Consider the following 12,140-nt stretch of genomic DNA (forward strand, 5'->3'; position numbering starts at 1 on the left):
TGCGGCTGAAAGCGCCCGCGGGGTCGCTGCCGGAACGCGGCATCCCTGCCGGGACCCCGCGAGCGGCGAGGTGGGAGGAACCGGGAGGCGGAAGGCTGGGCTGGTAGGAGGAGGCTGGAGGAGCTTGGCTTTTTTTGGCCTGGAACTGAGGAGCTGAGAATGCAGGGTCAGCGGCTATAAATACAGCAGGAGTGTAAACAGTGTGGGGGTGGAAGAGAAGCAGCCCTTGAAACAAAAGAGCTGAGGGTATGGGAACAGGGCGAGGCGGATTCATAGGAAGGAGGGCTGTCGTTTGAACAGCGCTTTGGGATAACGCTGTGTGCTGGGGGGAAGGAGGAAAGGTGTCGTGAGAGCACGCGGCGAGGCTGAGAGCGTGGTGGGAGCTTTGCTTTGCCCCGATGGCTGCGTCAGCCGCTGCAATCCTGCTCCCATCCCGGGTGCTTTGAGAGCCTTCTGCTTTGTGGCAGAAATGGCGTGGAGGCTGTGAAGGGTGCGATGGTGGGCAGCAGAAAGCTGGGCAGGAGTTGGGTGGGGGTTGTGCTGGGCGATGGGCACCGTGAGTGTACAGCAGGAGGTCGGAGATGTTTCCAGCTGTTGGAGTTTGGCCGTGTGGGCCAGCAAATGCACTTCGGTGTTGGCATCGGTGCTGGAGGACGTCGTTCCCCATCCTGAGCTGCTGTCGTTTCCTTTTGGGCCACCTGCTAGAAAAGGCTGTAGGGCACCAGCGAGGGTAAACAAATGAGCTCACAGTAACAAGTTTGTGAAAAATAAGTTTGTATCGAAACCTTATGTTGGGAAAGGTGTGCTGGTTGTCAGTGAAGCAGGACTGTCCCACGAGGCAATGAAATGCAGTACTTCCCTCATAACCGCCTCTGGTTGTCATGGCCTTGCTCTGCAAGTGTTTGAGACGTACCCAGCACACCCCAGAAGGTCAGAAGGTGCTTTTTGTTGGTCCTTCCCAGGTGCTGAGGGACGTGGTGTGGTGGGTATGGAGGTGATGGGGTGATGGTTGGGTAGGTGATCTTAGAGGTCTTTTCCAACTTTAATAATTCTATGATTCTGTTACCTTTCCTGTGAGTCTGTGCCATATTGTCACTGCTGCTCAGGACAGGGAGAGTTTGTGGAAACAGTAGGTCTGGGAGAAGCATCATCTGGCAGAAACCATTCTGTCCCTCTAATGGGTTGGTAGTAATGACGTGAAATACAAAGGCACCACTCCATCGTAGAGCCCAGCTCCTTCCCCACGCGCCCCAAAGTAGCAAAGGGAGCTGTGGCTGTGAATGAAATAAAAGCTGGTGGGTCTGGGATCGCCTGCCAGGAGGCAGCAGGACAAAGGCATTGGTAAGCCTGGTCCTGCCTGGAGCTGATCCCTGGGTGTCTGAGCTCTGTGTTCAGTCTCACTTCTCCTCTTGCAGGAACTGAAGGGCTTCAACTCTCTCGATGACCTTCTCCATGTCAAAGGCATCACCACCCGCATCCTGGAGCTGAACAGTCAGCGCATGACCTGCAGAAGGCGGCCGAGCAGTGAGGAAGCTGTCAGGGTGAGCCCTGCTCTGCTGGGGGACAGCAAAGCTCCTGTGCCTCAGGTAGGAAAAGAAAGAAAGTGACCTTCCTGTGCGGTGGGGAGGGGATCCTGCCTGCAGCAGTGCAGGAGCTGGGAAGAGGTTGGTGCAGGCGCAGGGAGATTCACCGGTCAGGAGACGCACCTGCTTTGGCCACTGTGACAAGGAGGCTTCGCCCTCTGAGCTGCTGAGCGGCCTGTTGTAGTGCCCTTCGAGGCAGCAGGGGGCCTTGGGAGCATCCCAGCAGTGGAGATTTTGTGGCTCCCACTGCGCTGTTCTGGTGGAATGAGCAGTGGTCCCTGAGTGCATCCTGCTGGAGCTGCTCTGCTGGATGCATCTGTCCCACGGTCCCCATGGAAGCAATGCTCTGACTCCGGAAACACGCAGAGCTTACAGCTGCCTCCCCTGCCCCAGAGCAGCTCTCCATTGGCAGCCTCCTGCAGACAGTTGTTGAGTTCCACTAATTGTTCATCATAAGAGGCCAGAACTGGGTGTGGACAGCAGCTCTTCCTCTAGGCTGGCAGCTGGAGGGGCCGGAGTCCATCCCTGTCCGAGGTCTTTGCCCTCTTGCTCTTGTCTGCATGAGCAGCAACCAGCGTGCTGCCTGCCTGGTGCTGGGGGCTTCAGGAAGCACATCTTCCTGCTGCCAGTCCTCGTGGGGCGAGGAAGCTCCCCAGGAGGCAGGAAGGCTCTGCCCAGTTAAGCCCTCAGACTTACTGCCTGGACGTGGAGGGGCTGCTGGAAGGTGTTTGTGTGCCTGGAAATGTTGCCGATGGCTCGGGGCTCCCTGGTGCTGCCCCAGCGGCGTGGTCTCAGCACCCCACCCTGAGCCCCAGCTCTGAATACTGGAGCAGCTGGGGCTCAGCACTGCCTCCCAGAGAGGTGGATCCAGGCAGGGTTGGGGTGGCTCCAGCCTGCTCTGGGCACTGCCTGGCACTGCCCTGTGCCCTGCTGAGAGGTGGGCAGCCTGCCCCTGCTGTGGGGAGCCAGGGCTTTGTTCCCTAACGTGAATAAGCCCAGTCCTCGCTGCACTGAATGCTGCAGTGCCTGGTAGGAGCCTCTTAAAGCGCCAAGGATTTTCCTTCCACAAGTAAGTTTTTGTGCTGTAACCAAACCGTCTCCTCATTTCTTTTCTGCTCCTCTTCCGAGATATTTTCTTCACCTTTGAGTCATTTCTGAGAAAGGTTGACCAACACCTTCGTGTTTAAAGCGTTTTGTTTTAAAGCATGGATTGAACGTTGCATAACTCGGGTGTGTAGAGCAGCTTAGGGGTAATGTTGCTTCCCTGCTTGCACTTCTTGTCTGCTTGGACTTTTGAGCCTGAAGTTTGTGCCAAGTGCCCCCCCAGTCCTCATCAGATGCTGCTTTCTGGGCTGTGCAGCCCCTGGTGCCCTGTTGGTCCGGCTCTTCCTGTCTTTAGATGGAGAGTGCTGCCTCTGGGTGTGCTGGGATGTCTGTGAGTGAGCCCAGCGTACCAGGTGACTCAGATCCCTGGATGAGTTTCCTTGCTTCCTATGAGATGTCGATCTCAAAATATCGTCAGAAAAACATCATTTACTTCCCTATTATGAGCAAAACAGATACTGTGTTGTGGTTTCTCCCCCCTCTTCTGGGCCTGCACAAGGTCCATCGGCAGGCGGTGAGGTTTCCCAGTGACAGGCACCTTCTGAGACTTGGCCAGCAGTGCTGGCTGCCCTGATGCAGCCTGTCTCACTGCGCAGCCCTTCCCAGGCTGTGGTGTGCCAGTGCTGGGTCAGAAGGTTGTGCCCTGCTCCTCTGTGGCTGTGTCTCATCTACGCCATTTATGTAATCACTTTTGTTAACCAGATGTAACTCTCCAAGGAGTAAAATCAACTTTATTTGAAATGGTGAATTTTCAAAGCCCGCTCAGCTGGTGCAAAGCATGTCCCTGCTATCTCTTACCAATGGAATCAGCCCCTCTGGTACCACTTGTCCAGCTCTGTACAGCCTCAGCCTTCTGCTTTCCTCAATTCTGGCTTTATTTTCATACCCTCCTGACCTTTGCAGTTCCTCCTGTGTGCCAAACTTTATTTGAAATGGTGGTTGTGGGCCAGTGATCTGCTTGTACGATCCATTGTCTGAGACCGGTGCAAACAACCCTGGTTTGCTGGGTGAGGTCTGTTCTTGGTGCACTGGAAAACAGTTCCTCCTCCTCCTGTGGCACAAGGATGTTGTTCTGCTGCTTCTGAAAGGTTACTGAATGCTTTTGCTTTTTTGTGTGTGCGATGTTTTTCTCAGTGCTGCTTTTTTGGGGGAGGTGCAGGTGGTAAAGGGCGATGCAGTGCACACCTTCCAGTGATGCAGCCCCGGGTTGTGTTGGTGGAGGGCCACGACCTTGGTGTGGTGCTGCTCGCGCTGCAGCGAAGGCTGATGACAGTGCAGCCTGCACTTCCCAGCCAGGCAGGGCAGCCCCCGTGTGCAGCAGCTCTGCCTTGTGCTCTGTCATGCAGAACGCTGCTCCCAGCTGCAGTAGGAAGGGGCTGGCTGTGCAGAGTGGAGCCGGCGCAGGTGAGTTCAGTGGCGCGTGGTGCCTTGCTGCTCCTGCAGTGTTTGCATCTGCTTCTCGGCCACGTCGTTTGGCCGTGTGGCGGCTGTGCCCTCCTTTTGGGCTGGAAGCTTCCTGCCTCCACACCTTGCTGGGCCGTGGCTGCCTGTGACCTGGGGAAGCACGTTGGCTCTGCCGTCTGCTCCGCTCTTCCCATCTTCAGCTCTGCCCTGCTCACCACTCCCTTCCTGGGCCCCTGTTCTGGTCAGCTGCCCCTATGTGCCACCACTGAGACCCCAGGGACTGCCCCAGGGCCAGCAGACCTCACCCCGCGTCTTTGTCCTGTAGGTAGTGGCTGAGGAGGAAGATGTGTCAGGGCCCTGGGAGCTGGAGTGTGCCGGGAAGAGGAGCGTGGAATCGGGGCTGGAGGCCAATGGCTCCGAGGGGCAGGAGGAACAGGAACCGGTCAGCGCCACGGCCTGCGGAGAGCCAGAGGAGGAGGAGGAGACGGAAGAGGAGGAAGGGAGCTGCTGCAGTGAGGAGGGGGAAGATGGCAGCAACGTTTACTTCTACTACACCATAGGCGAGCGCTGGATAGACTACCTGCAGCGGACAGAGGACAGCGGCTTCCTCCGCCACGTGCGGCCCAAGGTAGCACTGCTGGCGTTGGGGTGGAGGGGCTGTGTGTGAGCTGTGTGTGAGCTGTGTGTGGTTCCTGGGGAAGTGATGGGGGAACGAGGCTCGTCTGTGGGAAAGCTGCCACTCAGGAGCTGGCACGGGTGCACCGCTGTGATCTAACTGCAGCTGGTGCCTTTGGATCCTGCTGTGTGCCACAGCACTGTGCTGAGGTGCTGCTGCAGGTGGGGGGTACTTGCCTGGCATCGCCTTGGGAACCTCTGGGATGTGCCCTGGGGCTGCGGAGCAGCTCGGGTCTGATGGCTGGACTTCAGGGGCACTGCCCCAGCTTATCCAGGCACTGCCGTGCCCTGCTCCGTGCTGGGGTCCCTTTGTGATGGTGCCAGAGCTGCTCTCAGGGAATGGGGTTCTGTGGGGGCCAGGCAGAGGCCAGCTTGGACGCAGGGCTGCGGATGGTGTCTGCACTAAGTGTTGAGGAGAAGGAGCCCTGCTCCTGCCTGGGATGGGGTGGCCCTTGCTGGCTTTCTCGTGTCTGTTAGCACCACAAGTCGTCCCCCACTCCGCCTGTGCTTACTGTGAATTCTGTGCTGTTTGTGTGGAGTTGGAAGGATTCTGATTCCTGCTGATGCAGCCGTGTTGGAGTATGGACTGCTGCACATCCCAGCACGGCTTTGCTTGCAGTTGTCAGGCACAACGTGGAGTGCTGCCCCATCCCTGGAGGTGTTCAAGGCCAGATTGGATGGGGCCCTGGGCAGCCTGGTCTGGTATTAAATGGGGAGGTTGGTGGCCCTGCATTGGCAGGGGGTTGGAGATTCATGGTCCTTGAGGTCCCTTCCAACCCTGGCCATTCTGTGATTCTGAGCTCCTGGCCTGGCTGCAGGACTGCCTGCTCTTTGTTGGACTGTGCCTAAAGGCTAAGCAGGCATTTTCTCAGCTGCTCCTTTTGTCCCTGTGTACTTTGTCTGCTGACCTTTCCCCGTCAAGCCTCATATTCCCCTCAGAAAGACAAGTTCTGTTAAACCCCTTCAGAAGTGAACTCCTCTGCCTGCTCCAGAGTTCAGATGGCCTTCAGCTTCCCCTGCAGGTCCTCAGCATGAACACAGTCTTGGAAGACAGGCTAGGCTGGGTCTGCTCTTCTCGTGCTCTTGGCAGAAGGTCGGTGACCCAGAATGTGCACAGAATGCTCCACCCTGTTTCACCTCGCCGTTGTCTTGCAGATGAAGCGGAAGTCAGAGAATGGCCTGGATGGCAGAGCGCTGTCTCCTGGCAAAAAGCTGTGCAAGGGCTCAGAGTACGGCAGGTAAGATGAGTGCTGTGCGTGGCGAGCTGACCTGGGGAGCGGAAGGGCCTCCTTTCACTGGTCCCATGCAGCCCCTGGGTTTCGTTCAGGAGTCCTGGGGGGGTGGACTCTCCTACTTGGGGGTCTCTGGAAGCTGCCTAGATTTGGTCTTGGTCAGGCAGCTCTGGGTGGCGGGCTTGGACCTGGGGACCTCCAGAGGTGTCTCCAGCCTCAGCCTGTCTGCAGTTCTGTTCTTACATAGAGCAGCTTGGTGTAAAGGGGCTGCGTGTGCGTGGCTGTGGGACTGCGTGTGCAGCTGTGGTCCGTGTGGAAGTGATGAGGAGGAGGGGTGAGCCTGCGGGGGCTCATGGTTCATGTCATAGGGGCTCTGGTGTTCTGGGAGTTGTTTGTGCCCTGTGGTCAAGTAGCACTGGGACATCTCAGCTTTGCTTTGGTCTCTCCCTGGCTGTGATGCAGGACTCTGGGTCCCTGCATGCCCAGTCCCACCACCACCTTTGGGGATCTGCGCAACGCCAAAGCTGGCCAGGCCCGGCGCCGCCGCATCCCCTCTGTTGCTCCTCCTCCCGAGCTGCAGGACTGGCTGCGCACCTTCCAGGTAGGCACGGGTCCTGGCCAAAGCTTTGTCTCCCAGGGCACCAGGGAGCTGTGGGTCTGAAGGGCAGGTGTGGGGGAGCCGAGGCCTGTCTAATGAGTCTGTGTAGTGCCACCTGCTGCGGGCAGGGCTTCTGGGTCCTGCAGCGGAGTTTCAGCAAGGTTTTGCCCTTAGCTCAAGGAGTACAGAAGTGGTCCACCTCTTGTTCCCACTGGGCAGTCTGCCTTTTTTTCCAAGGTGGCATTGCTTTGTCAGCCATTGTACAGCACCGGCGTCCCATCGTACATGGCTAGTGGAGTTCCCGGCCCCATCTCTGTGCTCCTCTCTGTGCTGCGGCCCTGGCCAGCTCCAGAGGCTGTGCTCACCAGCAGCCCACTTGCTCCCATGGTGGTTGGTGTCACTGCTGGGGCCGGGTTGGACGGAGGCACTGCGCAGCTGCAGGGGAGCCTGCGAGGGCTGCTGTGCGTGCAGGCAGTGTCACTGGTGTCCCTGTCCTCAGCGCTGGAGCGGCCCAGAGAAGCTGCTGGCTCTGGATGAGCTCATTGATCGCTGCGAGCCCTCCCAGATCAAGTACATGATGCAGGTCATCGAACCACAGTTTCAGAGAGACTTCATTTCACTGCTGCCCAAGGAGGTGAGTCGAGGCAGGAGCCAGGCTGGCCCGATGCTGTGTGCTGGTTACCAACCGTGGGAGCCTGCCCTGTCGTCGTGACCTGGCTTCTGGTCCTGCAGCTGGCTCTCTATGTCCTCTCGTTCCTGGAGCCTCGGGATCTGCTCCGCGCTGCCCAGACCTGCCGCTACTGGAGGGTGTTGGCTGAAGATAACCTGCTTTGGAGAGAGAAATGCCGTGAGGAAGGTAAAGGTCTCTCCAGCACGTGGCACGCTGTGGCTGGGATCTGCAGTGGAGCACCCACAGCTGCCACTGCTGTGCATCATCTTTGCTCCTGCTGGGTTGGGGCCCTGAGCAGTCTGTGTATTGCCAGGAAGTCTGCGTCAGACTGCTGCTTGTTCCCGCAGGCATTGAGGAGCCCCTGAACCTGCGTAAGCGGCGCCTGCTGAGCCCTGGATTCATGTACAGCCCCTGGAAATTCGCCTTCATGCGGCAGCACAAAATTGACATGAATTGGCGCAGCGGCGAGCTTAAAGCCCCCAAGGTGGGTGCCTTCAGCAGTGTTTGCTGAGAAGCAGATTCTAGACGTGTAGGAAGCTGGTACAGGAAGGAAGCAGCAGGAAAATATCTGTGACCAATAGGATGAGATCAGCACTAAGCATTTGAAAGCTGCTTCAGGAAAAGCTTTAGGTGTCTGGCCTGCCTTGGGAGGTATAAGTCAGAGGCCTTCACCTGTAAGTATTTAATTTAAATACTACCTTTGTAGCTTCCTGCAACTCCTGTCCCTGCCTGCAGAGAGCAGATCCACAGCACAGCTGGTGTCAGGGATGGCTGCAATAGGTGGTGCAGGGCTGCAGCTCTGCAATGGAAAAAGGGTTGCCCTTAACTCCAGAGGAGTCTTTCACTTCTTCATCCTTCTCTGAGTGTGTGTTGCAAGGCTGTAGCTAACCTTGGCATCCAGGGAGTGATACAAACCTTCTGAAGCTCATCCAGACCTTGTCCCCAGTGCATCCCATCGTGTGTTGTAGAGAACTTAGCTGTTGGTTTTATCTTTTTCTCCAAAGTTCCTTCCTGCTCCTAGTCCCCATCCACAAAGCAAGGAGAGCAAAGTATTGGTCACCCTGTGGGAGGTCCCACAGGAGACAACTTCCACCTCTCTGCTTTCCATCCCTGGACTTTCTCTGGACCCCCGGTGTCCCCAGGATCTTTCCTGTGCCCTCACAGCACCCAGGGAACAGCAGCTGTACAAACTGCTGTGTCTGCACCTCTGCAGCAGGCTGTCCCAGACAGCCCTTGCCGGGGCCCCAGCACCCATTGCTGCGACTGCTGTGAGCAGAGCTGCGTGGGGCCCTGCCAGCAGGACACGTGTCCTACATGTCCTACATGTCCTACACTGTCCCCTCACCAAAGGACAGCTCTGGGCTGGCCATCATGCTGAGCCGTCCCTCGCTGTGCTCAGCCAGCTCTGCCTGCTGCTGCTTGGGGCTCTGCTCCTACAAGGGGCTCAGTCACTGCCCACTTCCTCTGCCTGCTGCCACACTGTGCTTGGGAAGATGGGAGTGGGTGCAGAGATGCTGGTGCACTATCAGCCACCAGGGAAGGTGGAACTTGTGGTCTTAAATGTGGTCAGTCTCATTGGGTCTAGGATGGAACATCAGCTCTGAGCTCAAAGCTCACGCAGCCTAAACAGTCAGGAGGATCAATCTGGTGTTGGAATTCCCTTGTAGCCCATCATCCCCCCACGGATCCCCCACGTGTCTCCTTCGGCTCCTGCTGTAGCTGCTGCCCAGCAGGGAGGTGGCCATTGTGGCCATTGTCTCAAGGCCCATCTGTTCTTACTCACACCTCCCTGCTCGCTCCTGGTCTTCTGTGTTCAGGTGCTGAAGGGACACGATGACCACGTCATCACCTGCCTGCAGTTCTGTGGCAACCGGATAGTGAGCGGCTCGGACGACAACACGCTCAAAGTGTGGTCAGCTGTCACTGGGGAGGTGAGCGGTTGGCCTGAGCCGTCACAGGGCTGCTCTGCTGCTGCTGGGAGAGCCGTGCTGCTCCTCTGCACTGCTGGGGTGGGTGGAGGTAGGAGAGGCGGCGTGGTGGTTTGATGGGTTTGTCTGGTCTGGCAAGGTGCAGCTGGGGAGAGGTGCTGACAGATCCTGGGACTGCAGGAGCAGTGGGGAGAGGCGTCTCGTGGTAGCAATCAGTGTTGGGACGGTGACAAATGATCAGGAGCTGGCTGCGTGCTTTTTCACTGGTGGTCAGCAAATATGGACCGTCTTTCGAAGACAAGGGCAAGAAACCCAACTAGTTTTAGAACAGCAAGCAATCATTCTGGGAGAACTTTGGTGGGAACTTGAGTTTGCGGGGAGATGGCTCGCTGACCTGAGGAGCCTTACCAGCCCCTGCCCAGAGCAAGTCCCCTGCTTTGCTGTCCCCTCTCGCAATGTTGTTCAGCCTTTCCCAAATGAAGGTCTCACATCTCATTGTTCTTTGCAGTGCGTGCAGACTCTCGTTGGCCACACAGGGGGGGTCTGGTCCTCCCAGATGAGGGACAGCATCGTCATCAGCGGCTCTACGGACCGCACGCTCAAAGTGTGGAACGCAGACACGGGTGAATGTGTGCACACACTGTATGGGCACACATCCACAGTGCGCTGCATGCACCTGCATGGGAACAGGTACGGGAGCGAAGGTGTTCAGGGCCCGACTGTGGTATGGGGCAGGTGAAGGTGAGGAGCTCTTAGGGGCTGTGCCAGTCCAAGGGGTGGGATCTGGGGTAGGTGAAAGCACAGAGGAGTTCTGGCCTGGGCTGGTTGCTGTGTTGAAAGAGGCTTCCTGGGGGGAGGTGAGCTGGCTGCCCCGGGAAAACTGGTGTGCCTGGGTATACCTGAGCTGGGGGAGGTGTGCAGCTGACACAGACTGCTTTGCTCCCAGGGTTGTGAGTGGCTCACGGGATGCCACTCTGCGCCTCTGGGACATTGAGACCGGGCAGTGTCTACACGTGTTGATGGGGCACGTGGCCGCCGTGCGCTGCGTGCAGTACGATGGGCACAAGGTGGTGAGCGGTGCGTACGACTACACAGTGAAAGTGTGGGACCCCGAGAGCGAGAGCTGCACTCACACGCTGCAGGGGCACACCAACCGCGTCTACTCTCTGCAGGTGAGAGCCCGGCCCCTTCCCCTCACCTGCCCGCTGCAGGGACGCAAACCTGCCTGTTCTGACACTTAGAAGAGGCGTCTCTGTGCTGCATGTGCACACGTGCTCAGCAAGTGTTTTGTGTAAGATGCTTTCTGCCCTTCCGTCCGACGCCTCCGTGTGTGCCGAAGGAACACGCAAGCCGTGCTGCTCCGTGGGGGGAAGGTGCTGCTGAGGCACCCTGCTGGGCCATGGGTGCCACCTGAGCCCACTGCTGGCTGCGGTGCCGGGATATTTTGTGACTATGAGAAAGCACCCTCCTGTTTCAGCCCCGCTGACCCGTGTCTCTCTGGCAGTTTGATGGGACGCACATCGTGAGCGGCTCCCTGGACACATCCATTCGAGTGTGGGATGTAGAAAGTGGGAACTGCTTACACACCCTCATGGGGCACCAATCACTTACAAGTGGCATGGAGCTGCGTGACAACATCCTTGTGTCCGGCAACGCTGACTCCACAGTAAAGATCTGGGACATCAAGACGGGCCAGTGCCTGCAAACGCTGCAGGGTGAGTGCGGGTGGGAGGGATGCTGGGGCAGGGTCGCGGTGTTCCTGCCCACCCGGCACAGCGGGGCGGGATGGATGCCGAGCAGCTGGCAACCTGGGGCTCAGCTGGGCGCACGGGAGGACTGACGGGTCCTTCTGCCCCCAGGGCCCAGCAAGCACCAGAGCGCCGTGACCTGCCTGCAGTTCAGCTCCAAGTTCGTGGTGACCAGCTCGGATGACGGTACTGTCAAGCTCTGGGACCTCAAGACGGGCGAATTTGTGCGCAACCTGGTGGCACTGGAGAGCGGGGGCAGCGGCGGCGTGGTGTGGCGCATCCGAGCTTCCAACACCAAGCTGGTGTGTGCGGTGGGCAGCCGCAACGGGACAGAGGAGACCAAGCTGCTGGTGCTGGACTTCGATGTGGACCTGAAATGAAGCCGGCCGACGCAGGCTGGGAGGGAGGATCCCGCGGGCCGGGCGGAGCAGCTGGTCTTGGTGGGGCTGGCCCCAGAGCAGGCGCTCAGCTCCCCGCGGTCTGTAAATACTGTTTGCAGCCGTCTGGGCCTTATTTATATATGTGTGAACTCCCTGTGGGGAGCCTGCGCCCAGCTGGGGCACTGTACAGAGGAAGCAGCATGTTTTGTACACACTAATATATCGATTTATTTCCGTACCTGGAGCCTGCTTCTCCCCCCTGCTGTTCCGTGGGCCCTCCCTGGAGCTCCTCTGTCCAGGAACAGCGGCTGCACCACCCCTGGTAGCTTTCAGGAGAGGAGCAGGGGGGTGTGGGCTCTCCTGCCTCTCCTCTGGTGTGTGTTCTTGGCCAGGGGAGCACCCTCTGCATGGAGTCCTTCCTGTTCAGCTTCTGTATGAAGTGTTGTGGCTTTGCTGACGGCGCTGAGCACAGGGTGCTGGGGAGATTGTACAGGGCAGCTCTGCGTGTAGCACAGCCTGCTGCTTACCCAGCTGTGTCCTGGGATGATGTGGCCTTAGCAGAGAGGGAGCAGCAGAGGCAGATGAGGTTCTTCCTTTGAGCTCTGCTCTGGTCCAGAGAAAGGAAGCAGGAAGGATGGGAGCGTTGCTTTGGCGTGAGGAAGGGGTGCAGTCAGCTGGAGGCACCTTGCAGTGAGCACAGCCCCACCAGAGCAGGACTGCTGCTGTGTGAGCAGCCATGCTGGAGCTCTGGGCTTGGTCTGACCCAGCTCTGCTGAGCACCAGGCCTGCACAGGGCAGATGTGATGTAGGAGGTCCTG

The 12,140-nt window shown here is 58.3% G+C and overlaps 1 protein-coding gene across 1 annotated transcript; it reads left to right on the forward strand.

The window, feature by feature from the left end:
• Positions 1-1,245: 1,245 nt before the first annotated feature.
• LOC100545101 (F-box/WD repeat-containing protein 7-like) lies at positions 1,246-11,560 on the forward strand. Its single transcript, XM_010706235.3, has 13 exons — positions 1,246-1,341; positions 1,416-1,586; positions 4,417-4,719; positions 5,922-6,004; positions 6,461-6,599; positions 7,096-7,230; positions 7,329-7,452; positions 7,614-7,750; positions 9,084-9,197; positions 9,703-9,884; positions 10,141-10,366; positions 10,699-10,909; positions 11,054-11,560. Exons 2-13 carry the CDS (start codon positions 1,500-1,502, stop codon positions 11,320-11,322), a joined length of 2,010 nt encoding a protein of 669 aa, XP_010704537.1. The 5' UTR covers positions 1,246-1,341; positions 1,416-1,499; the 3' UTR covers positions 11,323-11,560.
• The last annotated feature ends 580 nt before the right edge of the window (positions 11,561-12,140 follow it).

The sequence above is a fragment of the Meleagris gallopavo genome, chromosome 1, assembly GCF_000146605.3.
Source record: "Meleagris gallopavo isolate NT-WF06-2002-E0010 breed Aviagen turkey brand Nicholas breeding stock chromosome 1, Turkey_5.1, whole genome shotgun sequence".
In the NCBI taxonomy this organism is placed as follows: Eukaryota; Metazoa; Chordata; class Aves; order Galliformes; family Phasianidae; genus Meleagris; species Meleagris gallopavo.

What these genes read in the sequence shown, in the direction of transcription:
- LOC100545101 (XM_010706235.3), top strand. Translation starts at nt 1,500, where the DNA reads ATGACCTGCAGAAGGCGGCCGAGCAGTGAGGAAGCTGTCAGGGTGAGC. An exon ending in TCCGCCACGTGCGGCCCAAG is followed by an intron (nt 4,720 to 5,921) that starts GTAGCACTGCTG and finishes GTTGTCTTGCAG; the next exon opens with ATGAAGCGGAAGTCAGAGAA. An exon ending in ATGCACCTGCATGGGAACAG is followed by an intron (nt 9,885 to 10,140) that starts GTACGGGAGCGA and finishes CTTTGCTCCCAG; the next exon opens with GGTTGTGAGTGGCTCACGGG.